The sequence below is a fragment of the Ochotona princeps genome, chromosome 30 (assembly GCF_030435755.1).
Source record: "Ochotona princeps isolate mOchPri1 chromosome 30, mOchPri1.hap1, whole genome shotgun sequence".
In the NCBI taxonomy this organism is placed as follows: domain Eukaryota; kingdom Metazoa; phylum Chordata; class Mammalia; order Lagomorpha; family Ochotonidae; genus Ochotona; species Ochotona princeps.
The window spans coordinates 16,938,342-16,963,530 of NC_080861.1; the positions used below are offsets into that span (position 1 = coordinate 16,938,342).

Consider the following 25,189-nt stretch of genomic DNA (forward strand, 5'->3'; position numbering starts at 1 on the left):
TATTTACTTATTTGAAATGGGAGGTACACACAGAGAGGCCTTGCATCTACTGGTTCATTCCCCAGATGGCTGCATTTTCCAAGGTGAGGCCAGAAGAAAGCTAGGTGTCAGAAAGTTCGTTCAGATCTTCCGTATGGGTAATAGGGACCCAAACACTTGGGTCATTTTTTCTGTTATTTTCCCAGGCTGTTAATAGGGAACTGGATCAGAAGTGGAACAGCTGGGATTTGAACTGGCACACATATGGGATGCCAGCATCACAGGTGGTGGCTTTATCCACTGTGCCCCATCAAGACTTTAAACAAGCACTTGCCATTGTAACATTTGTTGTGTTATGTGAAGATTGACTTAATTGAAAGGCCGAGCAAGAATAAAACATACATACGTGTCTCTCTTCTGCTGGTTCATTCCCTAGGTTGCCTCCAGTCAGGGGTGGGACAGGCTGAAGAGTGAGGAGCTCCATCCTGATCTCCGATTGGTGGCAGGGGAAGTGCTTGAGCCATTGTCTGCTACCTTTCCAGGCTCATTAGCAGGAAGCTGGATTGGAAGCAGAGCAGCTAGGACTTAAATCACTTCACTGTGGGATGTCAGCTTTGCAAGTGGCAGCGTTACATTATTTAAGATGTTGTCATTAGAAATGAACGCATAGATATTCTTTACACATACAAACTTCCAGAGTTGTGCATGTAACAAGTAAATGATTGTTCAAGTACTCTTGGATATCAGATATGAGCAGTGTGTGATAGCTTGTAGCTGAGGCGTTGAGGATAACATTCTGGCTTGTTGCGAAAGGGTGATCATTTTAACTTCGGCTTATTTAGCAAAAATGAGAGTGTTGACCATGTGCCTGTGACTCTTAAGCATTTTCCAAATAATATGTGGGTTTATTTGTCACGGAAGCCCTGGTAAGATGGGCTGTTTTCCTTTTTCTTTTTTTTTTTAAAGATTTATTCATTTTATTACAGACAGATATACAGAGAGGAGGAGAGACAGAGAGGAAGATCTTCCGTCCGATGATTCACTCCCCAAGTGAGCCGCAACGGCCTGTGCTGCGCCGATCTGATGCCGGGAACCAGGAACCTCCTCCGGGTCTCCCACACGGGTGCAGGGTCCCAAATGTTTGGGCCGTCCTTGACTGCTTTCCCAGGCCACAAGCAGGGAGCTGGATGGGAAGTGGAGCTGCCGGGATTAGAACTGGCGTCCATATGGGATCCCGGGGCTTTCAAGGCTAGGACTTTAGCCGCTAGGCCATGCCGCTGGGCCCTATTTTCCTGTTTGAAGAGAACACTGATGCACAAAGTGGTTAAGGAATTTGCCCAGGGTTGTAGGTTCGCTAATGGTGGGGCCAGAAGTTGAATCTGTGCACTGTGGCGTACTTAGTTTAATCTGCAAATGAACAGTGTCACTAAAAACCCATCATACTTAAGGAAAGACATTTTGTTAAGTGCTGCTCTTTAAATATCTGTGAACTGTGAGTAATGGAAAGAAGAGAGGAAGTTACTTTTACAGTTTGAATTTTGTCTTAAACCTTTGTTTCTAATGTTAGATCTGTTTGAGAAGATGGTTCCTGTTTCGGTGCAGCAGTCTCTGGCTGCCTACAACCAGAGGAAGGCTGATTTGGTTAACAGATCAATTGCTCAAATGAGAGAAGCCACAACTTTGGCAAATGGGTATGTAGAGCTTAACTTCGGGGAATTGGTCTGTAAGATTTGGTTGTTCTTTGAATAGTTCATGGACATTTTAGTTTCCCCATGTTGAAATGAAATACCATGGACATAGAAACAGTAGATACAGCTATGTACATACTTCTTAGGGAAATTGTATTTGTTAAGCCCTCGTAAGTACATGAAGACACTTATTTGCAGAAATGATGTGGGCATGTTTGATAACTAGCATATTTATTTCTATAAAGGTTTCAAATTTTTATTTTCATTTTTGTTTTATGGACAAGTGAGAGAGGGGGAGGGAGGAAGGGAAGAAGAGTGAGTGAGTGATGAGAGGAGGAGGATCTTACACCAGCTAGATCTTTCCTGTCTGCAGTAGCCAGGCCAGGTTGAGACCAGAAAAGACACTCCATGTGGGTGTCAGGTTCCAACTCTGTGCCGTAAGCTGATGCCTTCAGGGTGTACATTCACGGGCAGTTGGAATTGGAAGTAGAGGTAGCACTTGAGCCACGTGATCTGTTAAGAAATGCCCACCCTGCTAGTTTGATAGAAATGACAAGCAGAAATAAAGCTTTTGTGTCTGAAATTGATCAATATTGTGTGCATTAGTTTGATCGATTTTATTGCTGAACAGTATTCTGTTTTAGGGCCTCACAGCAGTTTGCTCATCCTTGTACCTGTTGATACGTTTCAGTAGTCGTGTGTATTTATGCACAGGTCTTATGTGGACATGTTATTCTTTTGGGTAGAGACCTAGTTGTAGAATTGCTAGCATCTGTGGTTAGTGTATCTTCAACTGTTTTTGACATTGCCAATTGTTTTCCAAAGTGGTTGTTCAGTTTTATATTCCTGCCTGTACCATTTGATAAGCATAGTTGCCCTGCACCCTTGACAACCCTTGGTACTGTCAGTCTTTTTAGTTTTAGCATTTTTGCATGCATGTGAGTTATGTGTGTGTGGGGGGGCATGTCATTTTAAGGAGTTCTCTGTGTGTTTTGGGAGCAGCTCCTGTACCAGATATGTGAAACTCAGACTGTTTGCTCATGTTTCTAATTTTGATGAATGCATGGATTCTGACTTTTTTCCTCTGTTTAGCAAGGCAGCAGCAAAAGTTTTATCTTGCATCTGACGAGACAGTTCAAGTTTCTGCAGAGCTTGTTTCCTGAGGAGTTCATTCCATTATGTCATTTTCTTTGCCTTTTTATTCTTACATTAAAAGACAGGGATCAGTGTCTCCCAGCCCAATGTCTAAATTAATGCAGTCATTATTATACTAGGAAACTGGGAACAGATAAACATTGTGTAAACAATTATTTTTCTTTTAGCTAGAGTTGCAGCGATAGAACAGATGAGTGAGTTTCCATCTGCTGGTTCACTCCCCACAGCTGCAATGGCTAGAGCGGGTCAGTCTGAGGCCAAGAGCCAGGAACTGGGTGGGGTGCAGGGGCCCATGCTTTTGGGCTATCCCCTGCTGCTTTCCCTGGCCATTAGCAGGGAATTGGATTGCAAGTGGAGCAGCTGGAGCACAAACCAGGACTCATGGAATGCTGGCGCCATAGGTGGAGGCTTCACTTGGATGCTATGGCTCCAGCCCCAATGAGAGAAATTTCAAAGATAGACCTTTCACTTGTAATTAAGCTAGAAGAAGCTTAGGTGTACAACTGGAGATACCTGGTATATTTTAGTATTGTTGTTAGTTTTTCTTTTGGCTTTTAATTCTGAGCTGTGAACTCCATTTAATTCTTTATCAAGTTTCTTTTTACTTTATCGGTCACATACCTTTATTTTTCTGTGGATAGGTTCATGGCATTGCTATAAATTTCAGATCTGTTCAGACTTTCTGATGATGTAGATTGTGTCATGTTTTTCAGTGTATTGGCTTCACTGAATCTTCCAGCAGCGATTGAAGACGTGTCTGGAGACACTGTGCCTCAGTCTATCCTGACCAAGTCCACGTCTGTGATTGAGCAGGGAGGCATCCAGACCGTCGATAAGCTGATCAGAGAACTGCCTGAACTACTGCAGAGAAATAGAGAAATCCTAGACGAGGTAGGATTGACGTTTTTATGTTTCAGTTAGTAGCTGTGGTCCCTCATGTCCCACAGGGGTGAGGGCTGCCATCTTGCTCCTGCTGGGTGTCTCAGGCTCGCTTTTATCACCTTGGTAGATTGGCTCTGCCCTTTGCCTACTCTGCTGCCTCAAGAATTCTAGTTGAGTAGATAAAGGGTTCAAGTGTGCTAGATTAATAAATCATTTGACCTTTGTGTAATGCTGATATGCTAAGAGAAATTAGTATCACACAGCTGTTCAGAATCTTCATGATCAGTGATCTCTTCTGTGCTTGCCCAGTTGAGGTTTCTTGGCGGACATGGATAGACAAGGAAGTCACATCATCAGAAGTGTTACAAGTCAGCTTCGTCAGTGCAGATAGCGTTATCGGTAGATATGAGACGCTTTAAAGAGCTTTTTGGCTAAAGTCAGTTATTTGGTAATGTAACTCTCTCTTCCCTAATTGATACATCTTTTTCAGACACTTTATAAATCATTTCTAAGAATTTTTGGGCAAGGATGAGTACCTAAGTACTAGTGACGTTGTGAGTCATGTAGATGAGAATATTTACCTCCCAGAGTTAAAGAATTAAACTAAAACAGCAAGGTGACTGACATTTGCAACATGGGATATGCTTCATAAGTTATGGATGTTATTACTACAATATTGGCCAAGGATAGCTGCTGCTGATGAAAAGGCTCACATTAATTATACAGTGAACATTTACCAACCTTGCTGGGTCTGCACTTACTTCTGTTGGACATAGAAAAACTACAGCAAACAAATTTAAATTGGTGTTACATAGGAACATGCTGCAAAGCTTGGCCAGGAGAGTGGTCCAACCGGTTCTGCCTTCCTTGGTCTGACAAGGCAGTTGAGGTCCTCTGTTGGCCCAGAGGAGCTGGCTGTCTTGTTCCCTGTGTGCATGTGGGCATGCTCTGTCCACTGTACAGGCATCAGCAACTGAAGAGGCGGAGTCTAGACACATGCGTTGCAAGGTCGGGCCACTTACCTGCTGATTTTCCTTGTGGCTGGGGTTTGAGTCCAGTAGTTTAGTTGGGGAGTTGCCCAAGAAACCTCTCCTGGAGTGACGTCATGCCGGTGCAGGGTCAGGTATGGTCTGTCACCGGCACCAGCCATCACACATACCAGTGGATGCAGCTGCCTGGTCATTACTACCCCTGGCCCCATTTCTCAGACAAATTGATAGTGCTGTAGTCAAGTTTGGCCCAGCGAGCTACAAACCTGATCCTTATGTACACCAGCAGGTGCCATGGCCTAATCAGGACAATTCTCAAAATCCCCACCAGGCCTGCTTCTAGCCCCAGTTCTTGGCATTTGCTGCTGCCTAACCCGGTCTGGCTTTCATCCCATCTGGCTTTTGTGTATACCATGGGTGCTGTGGCTTAGTTCAGCCTGACCTGACCTGAAACCTGGCCCTCACAAGGGTGCTGCTGCCTTGTCCAGCCTGGTCCGCTTCCAGCTCTGGCTCTTGTGCTCACCAGCGGGAGTTGCAGCCTAGCAGGGGAGTGTCCTCAGTTCCCCTGCCAGGCCTGCTCCCAGCCATGGACCTTTTGCATGCCAGGGGATACTGTGTTCAATCTGACATACCTTGCACCTAGTGCCAGCACTTGCTAGTGGACACTGTGACCTAGCCTGGTTGGCCTGTACCCATTCTGGCTCTTGTGCACACCAGCAGGTGTGACAGCCTAGCCCAGCCCAGCCTGCCCTCAGACCCAGCCCCTAGGCTGGCAAGTGTGTGCTGTAGCTCTACCCTGAGGGGCTCACCCTTAGTTCAAGCTCATGTTCACCAGTGGAAGCAGAAACCTAGCAGGGGGGGTCCTCAGCATTCCCGTAACAGTCTTCGCAGTCCTGGATCTTGCTAATGCTGGCATATACTGTGACTCAGTCTGGCAGTGCCTGCTGCTAGTCTTGGCATTTGTTGGCATGTGCAGCGGTCTGGCACAGCCTGTCCTAGCTCTTTCCAGTGGGTGCAGCAGCCTTTGCTCAGCCTGAGCCACCCACAACCAAGGCCCTCATGTGAACTAGCAAGTGTTACTTGTCTTGCACCCTGTTCTGGCTCTCACTCATGCCAGTTTGTACTGCTAAATGAACCAGCCTGGCCCGTGCCTGACCTGGCTCCCAATATGCCTGCAAGTGTTACATCCTGGCCTGACCCTAACCCATGCCCATGATTGGGAGCTGTGGTCTCTCCTACTGGGCCTGTTCCCAGGATAGATCTTATGTGTACTGGCTGGTGCTGTGGCCTAGCCTGACATGGCCACCCCCAGTCCTGGCATTCACTAGCAGTTACTGTGGCCTAGCCAGCCTTGCCCACCCTCAGACCCTGCTCTCATGTGAACTGATGAGACCTGCTCCCTAGCTCACCTCATCCCGTACCCATTCTGACCTTTCCAAGTGCTAGTGAGAGCTGGAGCAGAGTTCAGTTTTGCCTGCACTTGGAGCCAGCCCACATGCATGCAGGTGTGTAGGTGGGTGCTGCAGCCTTGCTCAGCCTGCTCTGTCCTTCAGCTCTCTCTCGCACTTAGCAGTGGGGGCTACAGCCCATCTGGTTAATCCTTCCTACCAGGCCTGTTACCAGTCCGGGATCTTGGTTTGTGCCAGTGGGTATGTCAGCTCAGTCTGGTGTTACCTGCAGTCAGTCTCAAGTCTTGCTGGAAGGTTTTGCAGCCTAGCTAGTCTGGCATGGCCCATATTCCATCTTGGCTATTGTGTGTGCTGCTGCCTGGCCTAGCCTGGCCTGCCCCAGACCTGGCTCGCCCCAGGCCTGGCGCGCGCGCGTGCGCACACACACACACACACACACACACACACACACAACTACAGCCTGGCATGGCTTGTGGCTTGGCCTCTCCCTAACTGTGGCTCTTGTGTTCATTATTGGGAAATATCCCTCCTATGTCAAACATACCCTCAGCAGCCCACACTCCAACATTTTCCCAAACACCCTTCCCTGGAAAATGTGCAGCCCTGCCTCTGCCCAGCGTTGCTCAGCTTGTCTGGGGGCTGGGGTGGTATGCCCTTGCCTAACGTCCCCTGCCCCACTCTGTGCTGGTGGGCAGCTTTCCCTGCATATCTTTAAAAAACAAAATGGGCCCTTATGTTTATTGCTCGTTGTTTAATTTTTTTCATAGTTCATAGTTTTGTTTTGGGCTTCTGAAGTTGAAACATTTTGTTTACAGTTTTTATTTATTTAACAAAAATTTTTTTAATTTTTTTTAAATTTTTTAAGGTAATCTTATTGGTCCCGGCGCAGTAGCCTAGTGGTTAAAGTCCTTGCCTTGCACACATCAGGATCCCATATGGGCGCTGGTGTGTGTCCGTCCCAACAGTCCTGCTTCCCTTCCAGCTCCCTGCCTGTGGCCTGGAAAAGCAATCGAGGACGGCCTAAAGCCTTGGGACCCTGCACCCGAGTGGGAGACCTAGAGAAGGCTCCTGGCTTCGGATCTAGCTCAGTTGTGGCCATCGTGGCTACTCGGGGAGTGAATCAGCGGACAGAGGATCTTTCTTTTTGACTTCTCTTCCTCTCTATTTTGGACTTGCAATAAAAATAAATAGGTCTTAAAAAGTTTATCTTAGTATTTTAGATGTAAAATTTCTTATTCTTCCATTTCATTCTATTGAGATGGGTAATGGTTAATTCAAACTTAAATTTTGTAACATTTCGTTAAATATGTTGTAACAAGTTTTCTGTTACCAGTTTATATTCTACTCAATGGTAGTGTAGGATTCTCTCCATCTTGCTACATTTTCACCCATATTGGGTGTGGTTTGTTTTTAAATGTTTTAAATCTTTAAGGCCAGAAATGGTAACTTAGTGCTGTTTTATCTGCCCTGCAAGTCATTAAGACTACTGGATGAAGAAGAAGCCACGGACAAGGATTTGAGAGCCAAGTTCAAGGAGCGCTGGCAGAGGACGCCGTCCAGTGAGCTGTATAAGCCCTTGAGGGCGGGTAAGCGTGCTGTCCGTGGCTTCCCTCGAGCAGCTTCCTAACTTGAATTGACATTTTGTTTAATTAACCCAACTATAAGCTCATTTTTACTGAAACTGTTCTGTAATGAAATCCCAAATAGTTTGCCTCAGTTTCATGTTCAGTGGAAAAGTAGCCAAAAAAAAAAAAAAGTTATCTATGCTTATGTTAAGAAATTTAAGTTCTTAAGAAAGGTGTAAAGTGAAAATTAAAATGAGCCTTTTATCTATTTTGAAGGCATGTATTTGTTTTGAAGGAGTTAGAGAGATGGGAGGAGAGGGAGAGAAAGAGGGCGATCGAGAGAGAGTGTTGGGGAGAACCATCTTCCGTCTGGTGGTTCACTGCTGACGGGCAGTGGCCAGCCCTGGGCCGTCGACGCCGGAGCGAGTCCAGCCAGGTCTGCCCCAGCAGCTGGCTCATCTTGCACAGGTTGCTGATGGAGAGCTGCTGGTGGGAAATGGAATAGCCAGGGTTTGAACCGGTGCCTATATGGGGTGCCAGGCTTGCAGGCAGTGGCTTTATGTGCTGTGCAACAACGCCAGCCCCCAATATGATCCTTTAATTCTGATCTACTATTCCAACCCTGTGTATGTTTTAAGGATAAATAGGACCATATTATCTGTTTGATTTTACAATTTTATTTTTACTGATGACCAAAAATGAGCATAAGCAGTTACTTTGAAGCCATACTCATGTTTTTAAAGACTTCCGTGCTTGATAAGGTGTTGTTTTCACAGTGGCTAGAGACTTGATTTCTTTTGAAGAACGACTTGGTTTTGAGGTAGCTGGTGCTCTTTTAAGTCATATTGAACCTCTAAGAGTGGAATACATTTTTAAGGTTTGTGGGTATTTAGAGAATGTTTTCTTTCTGTGTTCAAGAGTTACAGGAAAAGATTAGAGTAGTATCAGCTTGCTTGTATTCAGCAGCAATAACTGCCACATGTATTTTAAGGTATAGTCATATGCCTTTGGGTTTCATAAACATAAAGTATAGCTTTGGGTTTTTAGAAATGATTTTGTTATTTTTGCAGAAAGAAAAAACTGCAAAGACTGACAGGAGCAGAGGTTTTATTATCGAGTGAATTGGGGAATATAAGAGGGTAAAATAAGGAATGTTAGGGGCCCACACTAGAGGCACAGCCATCGTATTAGCATTAAAACATTACTGTGATGTGATATGCTGTGGTATGATGTATCATACAGTACACGGAGATCGTTGCTGCGCCCTGGGCATGTCCTTTTTCCACAGAGGGAAACAACTTCCGAGCAGTGTTAGACAAAGCTGTGCAAGCTGACGGACAAGTGAAAGAACGCTACCAGGCTCACCGCGACACCATCGCACTCCTGTGTAAGCCGGAGCCCGAGCTGAACGCTGCCATTCCTTCCGCCAACCCGGCAAAGACCATGCAGGGCAGCGAGGTGAGCAGGTGCATTCTGAAGTGTGGACACTGTTTGATATGACGTATAGTGGACTGTCAGTTTATTTATAATTTATCTGAAAGACAGAGAGATGGAAACAGATGGATTGAGATTTTCCATTCACTGGTTCTCTCCCCAAATACTGAACGAGCAGGTCCAAGTCAGAAACATGGAGCTTGACCCGTGTCCCCCTGGTTGACAGGGGCCTAAGGACTGGGCTGTCCCCCACTGCCTGCTGGGCGTCCATCCACTGGAAGCTGTGTGTGAGAGTGGAGCCTGCGCTCCACCAAGGTACCCTGGTACATCGTGCTGGCTGCTGGATGGTGCCTTGACCGATGTGCTACACGGACTCCCCTGAATTGCCGTTTTCTTATTGTCTTCTTACAAAACAAAACACAAGTAAATTCGTGTTTTTATCCTGAAACAGTGTATGTGCTCACATAGTGTTACAGGTAATTTTACCAATGTTAATATGCTGTAATAATATTCATTTATTGAATATCTTTTATAAGCTAAGTAATAGCTACTAGATATTTCATATGTTCACAGCGCTTGAATCAGGTTTTATAAAAAAGGAGAGGCTTGGAAGTATAGAAACTTCCTTGGCCTGAAAGGACTGGATTTTTTTTTTTTTTTTTTTTTTTTTTTTTACAAAGTCAGATATACTGAGAGGAGGAGAGATAGAGAGGAAGTGGAGCTGCTGGGATTAGAACCAGCGGCCATATGGGATCAAGGCGAGGACCTTAGCCACTAGGCCACGCTGCCAAGCCCAAAATTGTCCAGATCACCTTCTTTTTTTTTTTTTTTTTTTTTAAGATTTATTTTATTTTTATACAAAGTCAGATATACTGAGAGGAGGAGAGACAGAGAGGAAGTGGAGCTGCCAGGATTAGAACCAGCGGCCATATGGGATCAAGGCGAGGACCTTAGCCACTAGGCCACACCGCCAAGCCCGAAAGGACTGGATTTGACCAATACTTCCCTGACCACAAATTCTTTCTTACATCAGTGTTTTTTTTTAGAGATTTTTTTTTTTTTTATTGGAAGATCAGATTTACAAGGAGAAGGAGAGACAGAGAGGGAGATCTTCCATCTTCTTGTTCACTCCCCAAGTGGCTGCAATGGCCAGCTGAGCCCATTCGGTGCCAGGAGCCTTTCAGGGTCTCTCATGTTGGGTGCAGGTCCCAAGACTTTTGGGCCACAAGCAGGGAGCTGGAGGTGGAGCAACTGGGACACGAACTGGTGCCCATATGGGATCCTCATGCGTGCAAGGCAAGAACTTTATCCACTAGGCTACTGCACTGGGCCCTCTTACATCATTTTTTTTTTTTTTATTGCTTTTTCTCATACTCCACTGGGCCTACCTCTGAAGGCATAATTGATAAGGTATACATGTTAATAAGTGCGTGCATCATCCTGGAATTCCTCACGATATAAAGGAGAAAATTAGTAGTATCTTATTGTGAAAGTTTGAAAAGAGGGAAAGGACAAGTGTAATTCAGTGACTGATGGCTATGAGGTAGAGTACCGTAGTGCAGTAAGACAGGATCCAAAGCTCATGGAGAAAAAAATGCTAAAAATCTTGAAAGGGGCGAGGGGCATATCTTTTTCCAGTGAACACAAAGATCCCTGGAAACCAGTAGATCTCCAAATGCGGCTTCTACTCTGGATTTTCTTTACAGAAAGCTTACAGACAAGTGTTGGGAACGTTACACTGTTGAGTCCTTTGTTCAGCAGACAGCTGGTAAGGGGCCAGATGTTAGAATGGCGCCGAGCCCCCTGGTCCCCTGGGTTAGCTTTGGTCTGGGGTGAATAGCTCAGCTCCCTGCCTTCCCGTTAATGCACAAATACCTCATGAGCTTCTCTGCAAAGTAAAATTGAACATTTCATTGAGTGACGCCGATTCGGGGTTGCATCCGGGTAAACCTGGGACTCCAACCTGACGTCACTGGGCGGCCCCCACGTGCTTCCTGGCTCCTGCCTCCAGCCTGGGACAGCCCTGGCTTCTGCAGTCCTTGTGGGAGCCACTCACCTGGCGTTTCTTCATCTCTCTGCCTTTTAAAAGCTGGTCCCGGAGAGCCATTCTTAAATCCTCAGCTGTTAGCTGCTACCCACCCAGCGGTTTGTGGTCTGTGGGCTGAGCCAGCCTGTCTCTTGTTTTGTGTGACCTATAAACTAAAAATAGTCGTTGTGTTTTTAAGTGAAAAAAACTCAATAGACTTGTGCTTTATGATAGATGGAGATTATGTGAAAATCAGATTTCACGTGTCCTTGGAATTGGTATTGGGACACAGCCACGCTCGTACATGTGCACATTGTCTGTGACGGCCTTTCATGCCACAAGGACGGACTTGAGTAGCTGCCACAGAGACCGTGCGAGGAAGTGCATCAGCTCCTGATGTCATTCTCACTCCCTCGTGCTTCCTGTCACGGTCTTGCATTACACACTTTTTGGATGTGTAAGAATCGTGTTTCTGTCTGCTCCCCACAGCCTCCTCCATCCTCCTTCCCTTCTCTTCCTTGCTTCCTTCCTTTCTTCCCCCTCTATATTCTGATTCTGTTAAGCTGTGACACTCAGGAAGTAGGGGTTGTAAGCAGAGGCCAGCAGGGACGTTCACTGCAGCTCAGAGGGGCTCAGGTCGTCGCCAGGTGGTGGAGCTTCCTGCGGGGCAGGCAGGGAGGAGCGGGACTGAGATGGGCAGAAACAGGCAGGTCGGCCGAGGATGCGCTGGAGTTGTGGCCGGTGAGAAGGCGTTTGTGGATGTCCCCTTGTTTGTCTGCTTTCTGTTCTGTGCATGTGACTGGGATGAGCAGAATAGGAGAGTTGAGATTGGTGTTCTTGGTGATCCTAGCAGAGCGTGACAGGGTGTGAGGGAGAGCAGCCGCTTGGAAGGAGCATAATGGTTCGGAAGCGCTCCCTGGCGAGGTTCACTGGTCCAGCTCGGACTGGAGGGCCGGGGAAGTCGCCCCTGGGGCTCATTACCAGAGGCTTTTATACTTGGGTCCAAACAGAAAGTGGGATATGGCCTTATAGGGGGAAAATACTTTTCCTTTTATAGTAATGTGAACTCTGATAGGATCCCTCTGGCCTGGTTGGACCCATATATCACTTCCGGACCAGGCAGGGGTTTCTGGGTATTGCAGTCCCTTGGCGTGATTGCATCCGACATCCCTCCCCCTCCCATCTGCCTTCTTCCTGTGGGCTGTTGCTCCCCCACCCTGGCTGGGCCCTCCTCTCCCCTACCTGCCCGTTCTGTTTCTTTCCCCAGCTAGCATGCGCTCCCTGTCTAGTTCTATATTACATCTTCAGGTCTATTTCTGTCTTGCAGTCTATCTAAATAAAACAGGATGCCCACTGAATTGAGAGAAAGTATGGTGTGAAGTGGTTACAGAGCTGGATCTGACGTGCCCTCTGGGAACCGTGTAATCCTGGGACTCCGTTGCTACATCTTTGCAATGGAGATACACGTGTAGCCGTAAGTGAGCGCTCCGCAGGTGTGGCTGTACCTACCGCTGCTCGAGTCGGAGTCGCTGAAGGAACAGTGTCCGTCTAAAGGAAACCCAGGCTCAGTTTACACTTCCAGGCCAGGGCCATCATCCTTCGTGACCCTGAAGGGAGCTTTGCATACTGTTTCCCTTGAAACTGGTACTTTTTTTTTTTTCCTTAAATTTAATTTTTTATTTGCTTAATTTGCCTTTTTATTGTTTAGGTTGTAAATGTCTTAAAATCCTTACTGACAAATCTTGATGGAGTCAAGAAGGAGCGAGAAGGACTTGAGAATGACCTGAAAGCAGTGAATTTTGATATGACAAGCAAGTTTTTAACAGCTCTGGCTCAGGACGGTGTGATAAACGAAGAAGCTCTGTCTGTTACTGAACTGGATCGAGTCTATGGAGGTCTGACGTCGAAAGTGCAGGAGTCTCTGAAGAAGCAGGAGGGGCTTCTTAAAAGCATTCAGGTGAAGCACACCTTTGATCAGCTACATATTTAAGTTTCCTGAAACGATACGCTGGCACTGAGCCTCGGTCTGTTCAGGAAGATGAAACTGGAGAATCTGTGAAATGTACGACTTACATATTTTGCAAAATTTGATGTGGCACATTGGTTTTAAAAACAAATCCTCCTTTTTTTTAAAAAAAAATTATAATTTTCTTCCTTGCTTGCTATTTATTTGTTTGTTTAGTTATATTGGGAAGGCAGAGTTACAGAGAGAAGGAGAGTCAGAGAGTAAGATATTCCATCCGCTGGTTCACTCCCCCAAATGGCCACAACAGCCGGAGCTGAGCTGATCCAAAGCCAGGAGCCAGGAGCTTCTCCCGGGTCCCCCACGTGGGTGCAGGGTCCCAAGGCGTTGGGCCATCCTCGACTGCTTTCCTAGGCCACAGGCAGGACTCTGGAAGGGCAGTGGAGCAGTTCGGACATGAACCAGCAACCATATGGGATCCTGGCACTTGAAGGCGGAGGATTAACCGATTGAGCCGTGATGCCAGACCCTAAATCCCCACTTTTGTCACTAAAATGTTGCATGCTCATTACAGGTGTTTGATACTCAGATATTTTGAGTTGTCTTTATATTTTTGAGAACTTTTTTTTGCTTACAAAGGACAATCAATTAGTTAGAATTACTGGTAGTTGTAGTTATATGATATGCATGCTTGAGGAATTTTTTTTTTAAATGCAAGACCAAATGTGCTTAGATGTTTGAAATTAGTATTTATATTTATAAATAGTTTGTATTAATAAGAATTGAAGTTTTGCCCTTTTAGTGGTTGTGTTTAGTGAAACATCATGCTTTTTTGCTCCTGAATATGACATATCTGTATGCAGTATATGCTACAAAATGAAGCTTTGTTTTTGTTATTTTAGGTGTTATGTATTGTGGAAACCCATAATCATTATTGTTTATGCTTTCTCACTGGATTTATGAGTTTTTGTTTCTAGGGAAAGTGTTGCAGGACGTGTTGCCCAAGAGATGCTATATTAGAAACTCTGCCCATTTCTAGTATATATTTGTAATTGTACATGGTTTTCCTCTTTAGAGAATAAAATATGTGACGTGCCATATTAATTTGGTATATGCATGTAAATTTGTAAATCTTTCTTTTAACAAGGTCTCACACCAGGAATTTTCAAAAATGAAACAGTCTAACAATGAAGCTAACTTAAGAGAAGAAGTTTTGAAGAATTTAGCTGCTGCGTATGACAGTTTCGTTGAACTTGTAGCTAATTTGAATGAGGGCACCAAGGTATGGAGTGTATGTGAAAGAACTGGGCACTCACAAGTTTAGGTGTGCAGTCATTGCTTGGCAAAGTCGTTTGTGCTTCACTGTGTCGGGTCTGGTGGCTCCTATGCCTTCCGCCTCTGTAAGGTTTGTTGAAAGCTTAGTGAAAGTGTGGGAAATCCTTACAGGAATTCATACAGATCAGTGAAGTAACTGGTTCGAGTGAGTGATGCGGCCTGGTTGCGGGCCCAGCTCAGCTGTGGCGGGGCAGGGAGCGTGGCGTGCTGTCTAGTGCTGCGTGCTTTGCCCTGTACACGCAAATGCTCACATTTGTTTTAACCATCATTTTTTTTTTTTTTAAAGATTTATTATTATTAGAAAGCCGGATATACAGAGAGGAGGAGAGACAGAGAGAAAGATCTTCCATCCGATGTTTCACTCCCCAAGTGAGCCGCAACGGGCCGGTGCGCGCCGATCCAATGCCGGGAACCAGGAACCTCTTCCGGGTCTCCCACGCGGGTGCAGGGTCCCAAAGCCCTGGGCCGTCCTGTTCTGCTTTCCCAGGCCACAAGCAGGGAGCTGGATGGGAAGTGGAGCTGCCGGGATTAGAACCGGCGCCCATATGGGATCCCGGGGCTTTCAAGGCGAGGACTTTAGCCGCTAGGCCATGCTGCCGGACCCTAACCATCGGTTTTGACAGAACAGTAGATGATTTTTTGAGACTTACAGATGTCTAATTCCTTTTGATACTTAACATCGTAATGATCAAGGAATTAACTTAAATACAGTAAGTATAATTTTGACCTCTGAAAAGGATAAAATAGAGGGGATGGTGAATAGAGGGGATGGTGAAAGACCATTTGATTTGGTTTAAAATGTTTCATTTAAATACATTTATACTCTGGAGAAAAACTCCAGGGAGCCTTTTGGAATTTAAAAAAATTTATTTCATTTATTTTTTTATTGGAAAGACAGATTTACAGAGAGAATGACCTTCCATCTGATGAGTTACTCCCCAAGTGGCTGCAAAGGCCAGAGCTGAGCCCACCCGAAGCCAGGAGCCAGGAGTTTCTTTCAGGTCTCCTATGTGGGTGCAGGGTCCCAAGGTCTGCTTTCCCATGCCGCAAGTAGGGAGCTGGTTGGGAAGTGGAGCAGCTGGGACACGAACTGGTGCCCCTATGGGATTTTGGAGGATGAAAGGCTAGGATTTAGCCATTAGGCTACTGTGCCAGCCCCAACCTTGAGGAATTTTTAAAAAGTTGCTGAAATTATGCCTGTATCAGTAAATATGCAGATGTAAAGTGTTTCACTCAGTAGGTCTAGTGCCATCATTATGTGGTTGACTTTTCTATAGGAATTTGGTACGTGTTCATGGTCATAAACTTCGAACTTGTTACCTTTTGGTAACAATGCTTGTCAAAATAGCTTTTCTTTATAAATCTTAGGTCGTCTGTGTTTAATATTGTGGAGCTCAGTGCAGGCATGAATGTGTTTTACGGACCAGATTCCGTTTTATATAAAGGCTTCAACTTTAGGTTTTATCCTCGACAGATGAGCTGTGGATAGTGCGCTCTTGATTAAACTCAGTGTGTTTGTTGTTTGCTTCTAGTTTTACAATGAGCTGACTGAAATACTGGTGAGGTTCCAGAACAAATGCAGTGATATTGTGTTTGCACGGAAGACAGAAAGAGATGAACTCTTAAAGTAAGTTTCCCTTGTGTAAGTTATACTGAAGTATTTTCTTTCACAGTCTTATCTGAACATCGGGGATGAATTTGGTGATATGAGAGAGCAGTTTCTGTCCCTTCCTGCTGTGTATCTTACAAAGCAGCAAGCAAGCGGGTGTGTGATCTGGGAACGGAAGGCTGAAGAGGAGCAGAGAGTTCCTGCAGGTGCAGGCGGTGCAGGGAGGTGACAGAATGGCGCGGGAAATGGATCAGCATCCTGCGTTGGAGAGTATTTTACCTTGAGCACTGTTTAATACAATCGCTGAGGTGGACTCCAATTTATTGTAAGGGAGGATGTACATTTTCTAATTTTGAATATTAATTTTCTTGGTCTTTTCAATGATGTATCGTGAATCTCTTTTGATGACAGATGAGTAGTTTTTAAAAATATAAACTATCTCATCAATAGACTTCTCAGAGTATTTTCTAAAGCTTTTCATCTAGAAGTTTCCGTGAAAGTGCCTGCCTGGTGCCCAGCTCCGGTTCCTCCCCCCTGTCTCCTGCTCCAGCACACTTGGGGAGGCAGTGTGATGGCCCGAATGGCTGGATTCCTGCCACCCGTGGGGCAGGGAGACCTGGTTGGAATTTCTGTCTTCTGACGTCACCCCAGACCAGAACACTTGGAGAATGAGCCAGTGGATGAAAGCTCTCACTTTTCAGGCTTCTTGGTTTTCTTTTAAAGGTTGATTTGTTTTACTTAAAAGTTAGAGTTGTATATAGAAGGAGGGAGGAAAGAAGGAACAGAAAAAGTGAAAGAAAAAGAGAATCTTCCATCTTCTGGCTCACTCCCAAAATGGCTGCAGTGGCCAGAGCTGCACTGATCTGAAGTTGGGAGTCTCCCGTGTGGATGTGGGGGCCCAAGGCCTTGGACCATCCTCTGCTGCTTTCCCAGGCCAACAGCATGGAGCTGAAGTAGCCAGCACAAAACCTGCACCCATATGGAATGTTGGCACTGTAGGCTGAAGATTAGCTTACTATGCCACCACACTGGCGTCCGTGCTTGCTGTCTTTTAAACTTTAAAAAAAAAAAATTCCTTTTGCTTGTCCTGTGTCACATGTTCCTTCCTCTAGCTGTAACTGATCCCTGGAAATGTTCTCCTGCTGCTTTAATAGAATAGATACAGTTTCATTGTGTTAAAGAGTAGGAGGAGAGGTGCAGTTTCCGTGGAGGGTAGAAATTCTGTATATTTAAAAATACCATTTTAAAAAAGGATTTATTTGTTATTTTTATTGGCAAGTCAGATTTTCAGAGAGAAGGAGAGACAGAAAGATATTCCATCTGCTGATTCACTCCCCAAGTGGCCACAGTGGTTGGAGCTGAGCCCACCCGAAGCCGGGAGCCCGGAGCCTCCTCCAGGTCTCCCACAGAGGTGCAGTGTCCCAAGGCCTTGGACCATCCTCTACTGCCTTCCCAGGCCACATCAGGGAGCTGGGTTAAAAATATTGTTTTCTGCGGTCTGTTTCTTGTCTGTTGTTTTTATACTTGAAATAAAGAAAACCAGGAAGACCCGGAAATTGATGTGTCTTTCAAACTTGATGTTGACGTCTGACGTCACTCTGTTTTTACTAAGGGACTTGCAGCAGAGCATTGCCCGAGAACCGAGTGCTCCGGCGATTCCCACTCCTGCCTACCAGTCCTCCCCAGCAGGAGGCCAAGCGCCAACTCCCCCCACCCCAGCACCAAGAACCCTGCCGGTGAGTGAGCAGAGCACGGCCACGTGCTACGGAGGCTGTCAGCGGTCACCACTGACCGCCGCTGACCGAGCTCCTGGTAGACCACAGGGCGCTCAGGAATTCTCACCAAAAAACGTGGGATCTGAGGCTAGTCGACTGTTTGACGGCATAACACATACGGTAACAGAGTAAGATAGCGAACTGTGCCATTATGCAGTAATTGGAACTTTTCTAAAGCATGGACGTTCCTCTGAGGCTCCTGGGTCAGCCTTGTCTGAAGAGGGTCGTGATACAGAAGGGGGATGTGTCTTCAGGATGAACACGGCTGTCATGAGCTGCCAGGCCTGAAGCTGGCTGTCGGTTCACAGAACAGGAGTGCGGACCTTTGTTATACTCAGGAGCTGAGTCTTGGGTGGGAAGGATGCTGTGCGGCGCTTGCTAGTGTTCTCAGGGTGCCGGTGGGGTTGTGCTCACGTTGAGAAGATTCTGGAAGAACCTGAAGTCTCTAGAAACGGTTCACTTTTAAAGGGTTCTGCACATACAGGTGTGCCAGTGTGGCCAAATGCTAACTGCTACTGGATTCTGTGGGTAGCTGTGTGATTGTTTGGTTTTAGTATTTTATTAAAATGTTCCTGTAGTTTGGGAACTCTGTAGGAATTTTCTATATGCCTTTATTTCTATTAACTACTGACATTTTGAGCCCGACAGGAAAACATTCTGTAATGGTGCTTTTCCTTGCAGCCTTCCAAGCCTCAGCCCCCAGCCCGGCCCCCGCCTCCTGTACTTCCGGCCAACAGGACTCCTTCTGCCACTGCCCCAGCTCCTGGGGGTGCTGGTGTCCCGGCAGCCGCTCCGCCCCCAGCCCCCAGCTCAGCCCCTCCTCCGCAGGCCCAGGGGCCACCGTACCCCACCTACCCAGGGTATCCCGGGTAAGGCGCATGTTTCCGTTCCTCCTTAACCTCTTTCTCCCCTTTTAAATTTTTTGAAAAAGATTTATTTTTTTTTAAATTTGAAAAGTGGGGGTGATGACAGAGCTCTTGCATCCGCTGGTTCACTCTCCAAGTGGCCATGAGAGGTCTAGGCGAAGGCCGGGATTTCATCCAGGTCTCCCGTGTCGGTGGCAGTTGCCCAGACACTTGGGCCATTTTCTGCCACTGTCCTGGATGCATTAGAAGGCAGCTGGAGAGCAGCAGAGCAGGCTCTGATACGGGATGCCAGCGTACAGGCAGGAGCTTCATGTATGGCACCACAGGACTGGCCAGCCTGCCTCCTCTCCCTGTCTTCCCCCTGTTTCTTCCCTCCCTTCCTCCCTCCTTCCCTGTCCTCCTTCTCTTTCTCCCTTGTCTTCCCCCCTTCTTCTTCTCTTTTAAAAGATTTATTTATTTGAAAGCTGCATTTAGACCCAGAGAGAGTCATATCAGAAGTGGAGCAGCTGTGACCCAAACCTGCGCACATATGGCAGTTGCTTAACCTGCTACGCCATAGTGCCAGAGCCATTATCACCTCTTTGCTACATGGGTGTTTCAATAAGCTACATTGTGGTTTATTAAAAATTAAAAATGTCTATAGTTACTTATTTAACTACTCAATAGTCATTTCCCAGGCTTTTACAATTATGTTTTTATTTTGTATATCAAATGCTAAACATATCTCTTTATAAAATTCTGTTATGTGGTTCCTTTATTTAAGTGGTAATAGGTACCTTTTCTGAGCTTAGCATGGTAAGCCTGATAAGGCCTTATTTATATATCTGTGCTTTGAAATTTTGGCATTTAATAAAGTGTCAAGTTGTTGAGCAGGGATTTGCTTTAATTATGGAATGCACTTTCTTAAAGGGTAGCTTTCTTTGTGATAATTTTTGAAATCACAGTGATCAGGGTTGGGGAATGCAGAAAGAGAGAGAGGGGGGGGATTGACTGACCTCTGCTGGCTTGCTCTGCGGTGATGGATCGGGCTGGAGGTGGAGTCAGGTGCTCTTACCCAGGCTCCTGTGCAGGTGGTAGGGGCCCAAGCACTGGGACTGGCTTCTGCTGTTGCCTTTGTAGGAAGCTGGATGGGGAGCCTAGCAGCTGGGGCTGCACCTGCCTGGTCCCATATGGGGTGCTGGTGTTACAAGCGGCAGCTTATTACAGGTGTGCCACAACACTGACCCCCTACAGCAATTTCTCAGTCTTTAAAATCCAGACATCTCGTTACCTTTTAGTGTGTGTTGCTGTTCTACAAGTAAATGCATGTGTTTTCCAAATCTTAGAGGTTGGCACTGTGGTGCAGTGCGTTAAGCTACTGCCAGCAGTGCTGAAATCCCACGTGGGTGCTTGTTGGAATCCTGGCTACTTCACTTCACTTCAGCTTCCAGCCCACGCACCTGGGGAAGCAGCAGACAATGGCCTAAGCCCTGGTACTCAGGCAGGAGGTCCAGAAGCAGCCCTGGGCTCCAGGCTTCAGGCTGGCTCAGCCCCAGCCACTGCGCCACTGGGGAGTAAACAGGAAGACGGAGGATCCCTCCCCTTGCCTCTCTCTCTCTCTCTCTGTCTCTCTCTCTCTCTCTCTCTCACTCTGCCTTTCAAATGAATAAATTTTAAAACATGATACATTTACAGTCATGATGAATTTTGGTTCTTGTGGAACAGAGATCTATTTAGATGACTGACTGTGCTGCCCTGTCCCCCCTTTTCAGTGAACATTTATTTTATCCTCTGGATCGTAATAAGCACGTAACAGTCCTGATTTTAACTAAGGCTAGGACAGGAATGCTCTTCTCGAATTAAGTATAGCGAAACAGTTTTTTGTTTCTACTTCTGAACTAGATTGAAAAATAGAGAAAAAGCTTTCTTGAAAAAGAAAAAGTCTTGGTTTTGCAGTACTTAGGGTGTGTTACATTTCTTAGGATTGATTTACCCAGGCAGCGTCTGTTTTCTTCTCCTCACCAGGTACTGTCAGATGCCCATGCCCATGGGTTACAACCCGTACGCCTACGGCCAGTACAACATGCCCTACCCGCCGGTGTACCACCAGAACCCCGGACAGGCTCCGTACCCGGGACCCCAGCAGCCAGCGTACCCCTTCCCTCAGCCCCCACAGCAGTCCTACTACCCACAGCAGTAAGCTCTCTGCTCGGAAGCTCAGCTGGTGCAGTGCAGAGGGAAAGAAATGCCAACCCTGCAAGAAGTGTGCTGAACTCCATGCTCTGCTGTGCTGACCGCGGTGTAGAATTCTGTCTGTGGCTGAAAGCTTACAGCTGTGCCCCAGTTCCACATTTGATTGCACATGTGAGATTTGCTGCTGTCGCAGCATAAACACTAAGTATAATAGGATTTGAAATAAATTAAAGTTCCTAAAGGTTGAAAATGAGAAGTTAAACCTGCAAGTGAAACATTTGAAATTACAATTCTTTCTACAAAAGACGCGGTTGGACGTCAGATACTTATAAAGATGGTTTAAGTACTGATATTCAAGAAAACTAAGTTTTCTTTCTCTTTTGGTTTATTGATTTAGTTTCATTTTCAATATGCTATTTTGAGTAATCAAAGCATTGTAAATCTTATAATTTAAAAAATAAATTGCTTCAGAACAGTTGGCATTGTTATGTTTTGTCATTGATTCTCATTATTGTCTAATTTCTCTCTGCTATTAATCTTTCGTTTTGTATGTTTGTAAGTTAAACCAAATACTGTGTTTGTTTAAGTGCATAAATAGTGCAAGTTGCTAGTAAGGTTCAAGGCTGTTTTGCAGAAAAACCAAAAGAACAGTGCCATAATACATCTTTTCCTTTGCTGATTAGTAAATTGATTTTGACATTATTTTTGAAACTCTTAAATGTGAGAAGAAACACGATTGCTACCAAAGATGCTTCAAATAAATAAAATATATATTTACTATTTTATGGCTCGCCTCTCCAGGAAATTGATGCAGATTGTGTTAATAATTCATTCTTTTTCCGTAACCCGGTTAAAATAAGTACGTGTCATTGACAGTGCTGTCTAATGAATGGAATTTTTTGGAGAGATTCACTCCAACCTTCTACTCATTTCTTCTACCCTACTGTCTTAACTTAGTACCATTTAATGCACAATGTGTGTGAATAGATCCGAAAGCCCTTTTTATTTAGTTAGTTATTTTTGCTCCTAAAAGATTTTTCAATTGTTTCATTTAGGGAGCACAGAAAAACAATTGTTAGGAACATAAGCCAGTTCTCAGAAAGGCTGTGTGTTTAATCTTGACCTCTGTTGTTGGTGTACTCAATCACTGTGTGAACCTCAGACCGAGTGCTGACACACATCCTGTAGTGGGCAGATGAGACAGGCCTGAGCTGGCCAGCCTCGCCTTGGGATGTGCGCTGTGGGAGCGTGTTAGGGATGGGAGAAGGTTTCCAGGAGTCTGTGTTTCTTAATGCTGATAGTTTTTTTTTAGCATCCTTGTTTGATTTAAATGATACTGTCACTTGGCCCACTGTTGTTTTCGTTGACAGTTTGGTTTTATAGTTTAAATGTTAGACTGAAAGTATGATTGTAAAAGGCAGCAGATTGCTTTAAAAACATGTATGTTTTTAAAAAATTCTTGTTGTATGTAGACAACGTGAAGACATGTTAATTCAATACAGACAATCTTGGATTACATAGAATTTTGAAGTTGATTTATAGTCCAGTAGTTGGCGAGAATAGTTTTCTTATATATCATTGCTAAGTTTTAATACTTTGGATTCATCAAAGTGTAAGATGGGTTTGCTTGTCTCCTGTGTAAATGGCAATTAAACATGGCATTCTTGTTACTCAAGGTATCTTCTATAAAACGCCCAGTGAAAGTTAGGAATATTTCAAATTGCTAGTTTATAATTCTTACTAAAGCAGAAAATAAAAAAAAAAAAATTGGCCTGAATATTCTCTTGGGGGCAAGAGGGCGCTCAGGGGAAGGGCAGGTGCGTTGGGGGCTGGAAGAGCAGGGTGCTAGGCTGGAGCTCTTACAGGGCGCTGCGGGCACGCGTGGCTGTGCGCGGGGAGGGCCAGCCCCTGGAGGCAGCTCATACCCTGACCTCTTCTCAGAGCAAGGCTTTTTTGAAGGGAGGAGCTTAGGCCCATTCTCTCATGCTGTAAGTAGTCACCTGCTTGGTCACCTGTGTGGAGGTACAGTAGAGTAAGTTCTGGCTGGGTGCACCTTGATAGACCTGTGTAGTTTTATTCAAGTGACCCATGTGTGTGGACAGGAAAGCTCTCTAGAGATTGTTCATGTTATTACTAAACTTTGTAATGCAATTCTTAGCTTCTCATGGTCCACAAAATACCTTCTAATGGATAGTGCTATTCATTTGGAAGTAGGAGGTTTCCATTGTGTGGTTCTCTGTTGCACCCGTGTTAATTTAGACTTTTAAAAATTATCTTTTAAACTAAGGAAACCATGCCCAGACATTTGATGTTGGGCTGTGGAATATTGTTTTAAAATGGATTATTTTTCGAAGAATGAAGTATATAGAAGATACTGGTCAGCTGGTTCCCAGTAGGAGGCTGGACCTGCCTTGGCAGGCTGGGGCAGAGCCGGTACACAGGCAGCTAAACTTGGGCCTCAGTCTTCATTCTCAGCTCAGAAGAGCAGGTGTACGGCTCAGCAGGTTGGTCTGCATGAGTGTCCCTGGGCCTGTACCAGTTTCCTCATCCCACCCTCTGCCCCTACATCTAAGGAGTGACAGAGGCACGTGGTGGGTCCCAGAGCATTGTGTCCCACATGTTCTAGTCAAAGCAGATTGAGAAATATGGTTTCCATGAGAGCTTTACAAGTTGGAAAAGCGCTGTGTGTTCATTTTCTATTTTCATAAGTTGGACACAATCTTTGTTAAGTAAGTTTTAGTTCTAATTTTTTTTTTTTTTGGTTTGATTATCTTTTAGGATTGTGGGATTGTGTTATCTTGAATCTTGCTAGAACCAAGTGACATCTTTTAAAAAAAAGACTTGCAATTATTAGTTGATTCACATTGAACAGGATAGAAAACAGGAAAAAAAAAAACCCTGGTATAGTGTTGTGATTACTGGTTTAAAAATAGACTTTAGAAATAAATGGTTGATTGTAATATTTACATGGAAGAGCAAAGAAGGAGAAATTATATTTTTAAAGAAAGAGAATATTCAGGCTTTATTTCTGGTATGAAGTTTATATTTTTTAAAGAAGTCCTATATTACCACACCAGAGATTTTAGATTCTTTTCTGGTTACAAACATTGCTGGTAGTTGGATTATATTTTTATTGTATTAATTTCTGTTAGGGGGAAAATTGTAAAGAAATAAAAAGGTTCCAGATGAATGTATCCTAGAAATAAAAGTTGAAAGATTCTTACATCCTTGGAGTATGAATTCTTATTTAAGTGTCCTTCAGCCTTACAGTTTATGCAATTTCCTGGACAAATGATAGTTTGTGAAATAAATACCCACTTTGACTAAATTCATGAGACTAAATAAGGAAGACAGTTTTGTCTAATGATTTCTTTTTCAGCTGTCATTTCTAAAATTTACCCATCATGGGTGGACCATGTGTTTCGTAACTGAAGGTTCAATATAATTCTTTTAGATAAGCGTTTGTTTTGTTTTGCAGTGGTTGGCGAGATCACCATGGTATGCTATTGGTAATGGAGAAATATTATTGTCACTTACACCATACTCTTACTTGTTCTCCCAGATTTCAAGGTCAGGTTTGGTGTTTATTATTATTATTATTTATCATTTTATGATACAGTTTCATAGGCTCCTGGAATTTCCCTTAACCCCTCCCAAGTTCCCCCTACCCCCTACCTAATTCTATATCATTACTAAAGTATAGTTCTTCATATACAGTCATATGTCCATTGTTGCGGACATGGACAATGGCAGAGAGTCCAACATCCTATTGTCAAGATATAGTGAACAGTTTCATTGTAAGTCCATCTTTGTCTGGAAGTAGAAATGCATACTACATTGTATCCTCACATCTGGATGTTAGTCTCCATTTCACAGCTACTGTATATCCCCTTAAATGAAAAGTCACAACACAAAATCAACAATAAGAAGAAAAATATAAATTTACAATGCCATGAAGTTAAATAACATGTTACTAGATATGACAGTCTCCATTACACAGTTGCTATACATCCCCTTGAATGAAAAGCCGCAAAACAAGATCAACAGGAAGAAAAAGAAATTAACAATATCATGCAATTAAATAATATGCTACTGATAGATTTATGTACTGCTGAAGAAATGAAAAAGAAAATCAAGAACCCTCTTGAAGAAAATGATGCTACTGCATGATCTATGAGTCATTGAATAATCACAAGAAGCTGTTTTGAAGAGATGAAACCAACAAAAACAAAAACATCAAAATCCATGAGATATAGCTTCTGCTGATTTTGTTGGTGAAATGTGTCTCTTCCAGACAACAAATAGATGGGTTTTGTTTTTTAATCCAGTGTACTAATCTATG

General features: G+C 44.5%; 1 protein-coding gene across 2 annotated transcripts in view; it reads left to right on the forward strand.

The window, feature by feature from the left end:
* The window catches only part of PDCD6IP (programmed cell death 6 interacting protein), a 53,691-nt gene extending 32,369 nt beyond the window's left edge, over positions 1-21,322 (forward strand). For both annotated transcript variants that reach the window (XM_058657146.1, XM_058657147.1), the window contains exons 9-18: positions 1,547-1,670; positions 3,536-3,713; positions 7,577-7,688; positions 8,956-9,125; positions 12,836-13,084; positions 14,238-14,372; positions 15,958-16,052; positions 17,647-17,770; positions 18,491-18,678; positions 20,680-21,322. In XM_058657146.1, coding sequence (XP_058513129.1) covers positions 1,547-1,670; positions 3,536-3,713; positions 7,577-7,688; positions 8,956-9,125; positions 12,836-13,084; positions 14,238-14,372; positions 15,958-16,052; positions 17,647-17,770; positions 18,491-18,678; positions 20,680-20,854 — 1,550 coding nt within the window. In that variant the 3' untranslated portion in view covers positions 20,855-21,322. The remainder of the gene's footprint in view (positions 1-1,546; positions 1,671-3,535; positions 3,714-7,576; positions 7,689-8,955; positions 9,126-12,835; positions 13,085-14,237; positions 14,373-15,957; positions 16,053-17,646; positions 17,771-18,490; positions 18,679-20,679) is intronic.
* Positions 21,323-25,189: the final 3,867 nt, after the last annotated feature.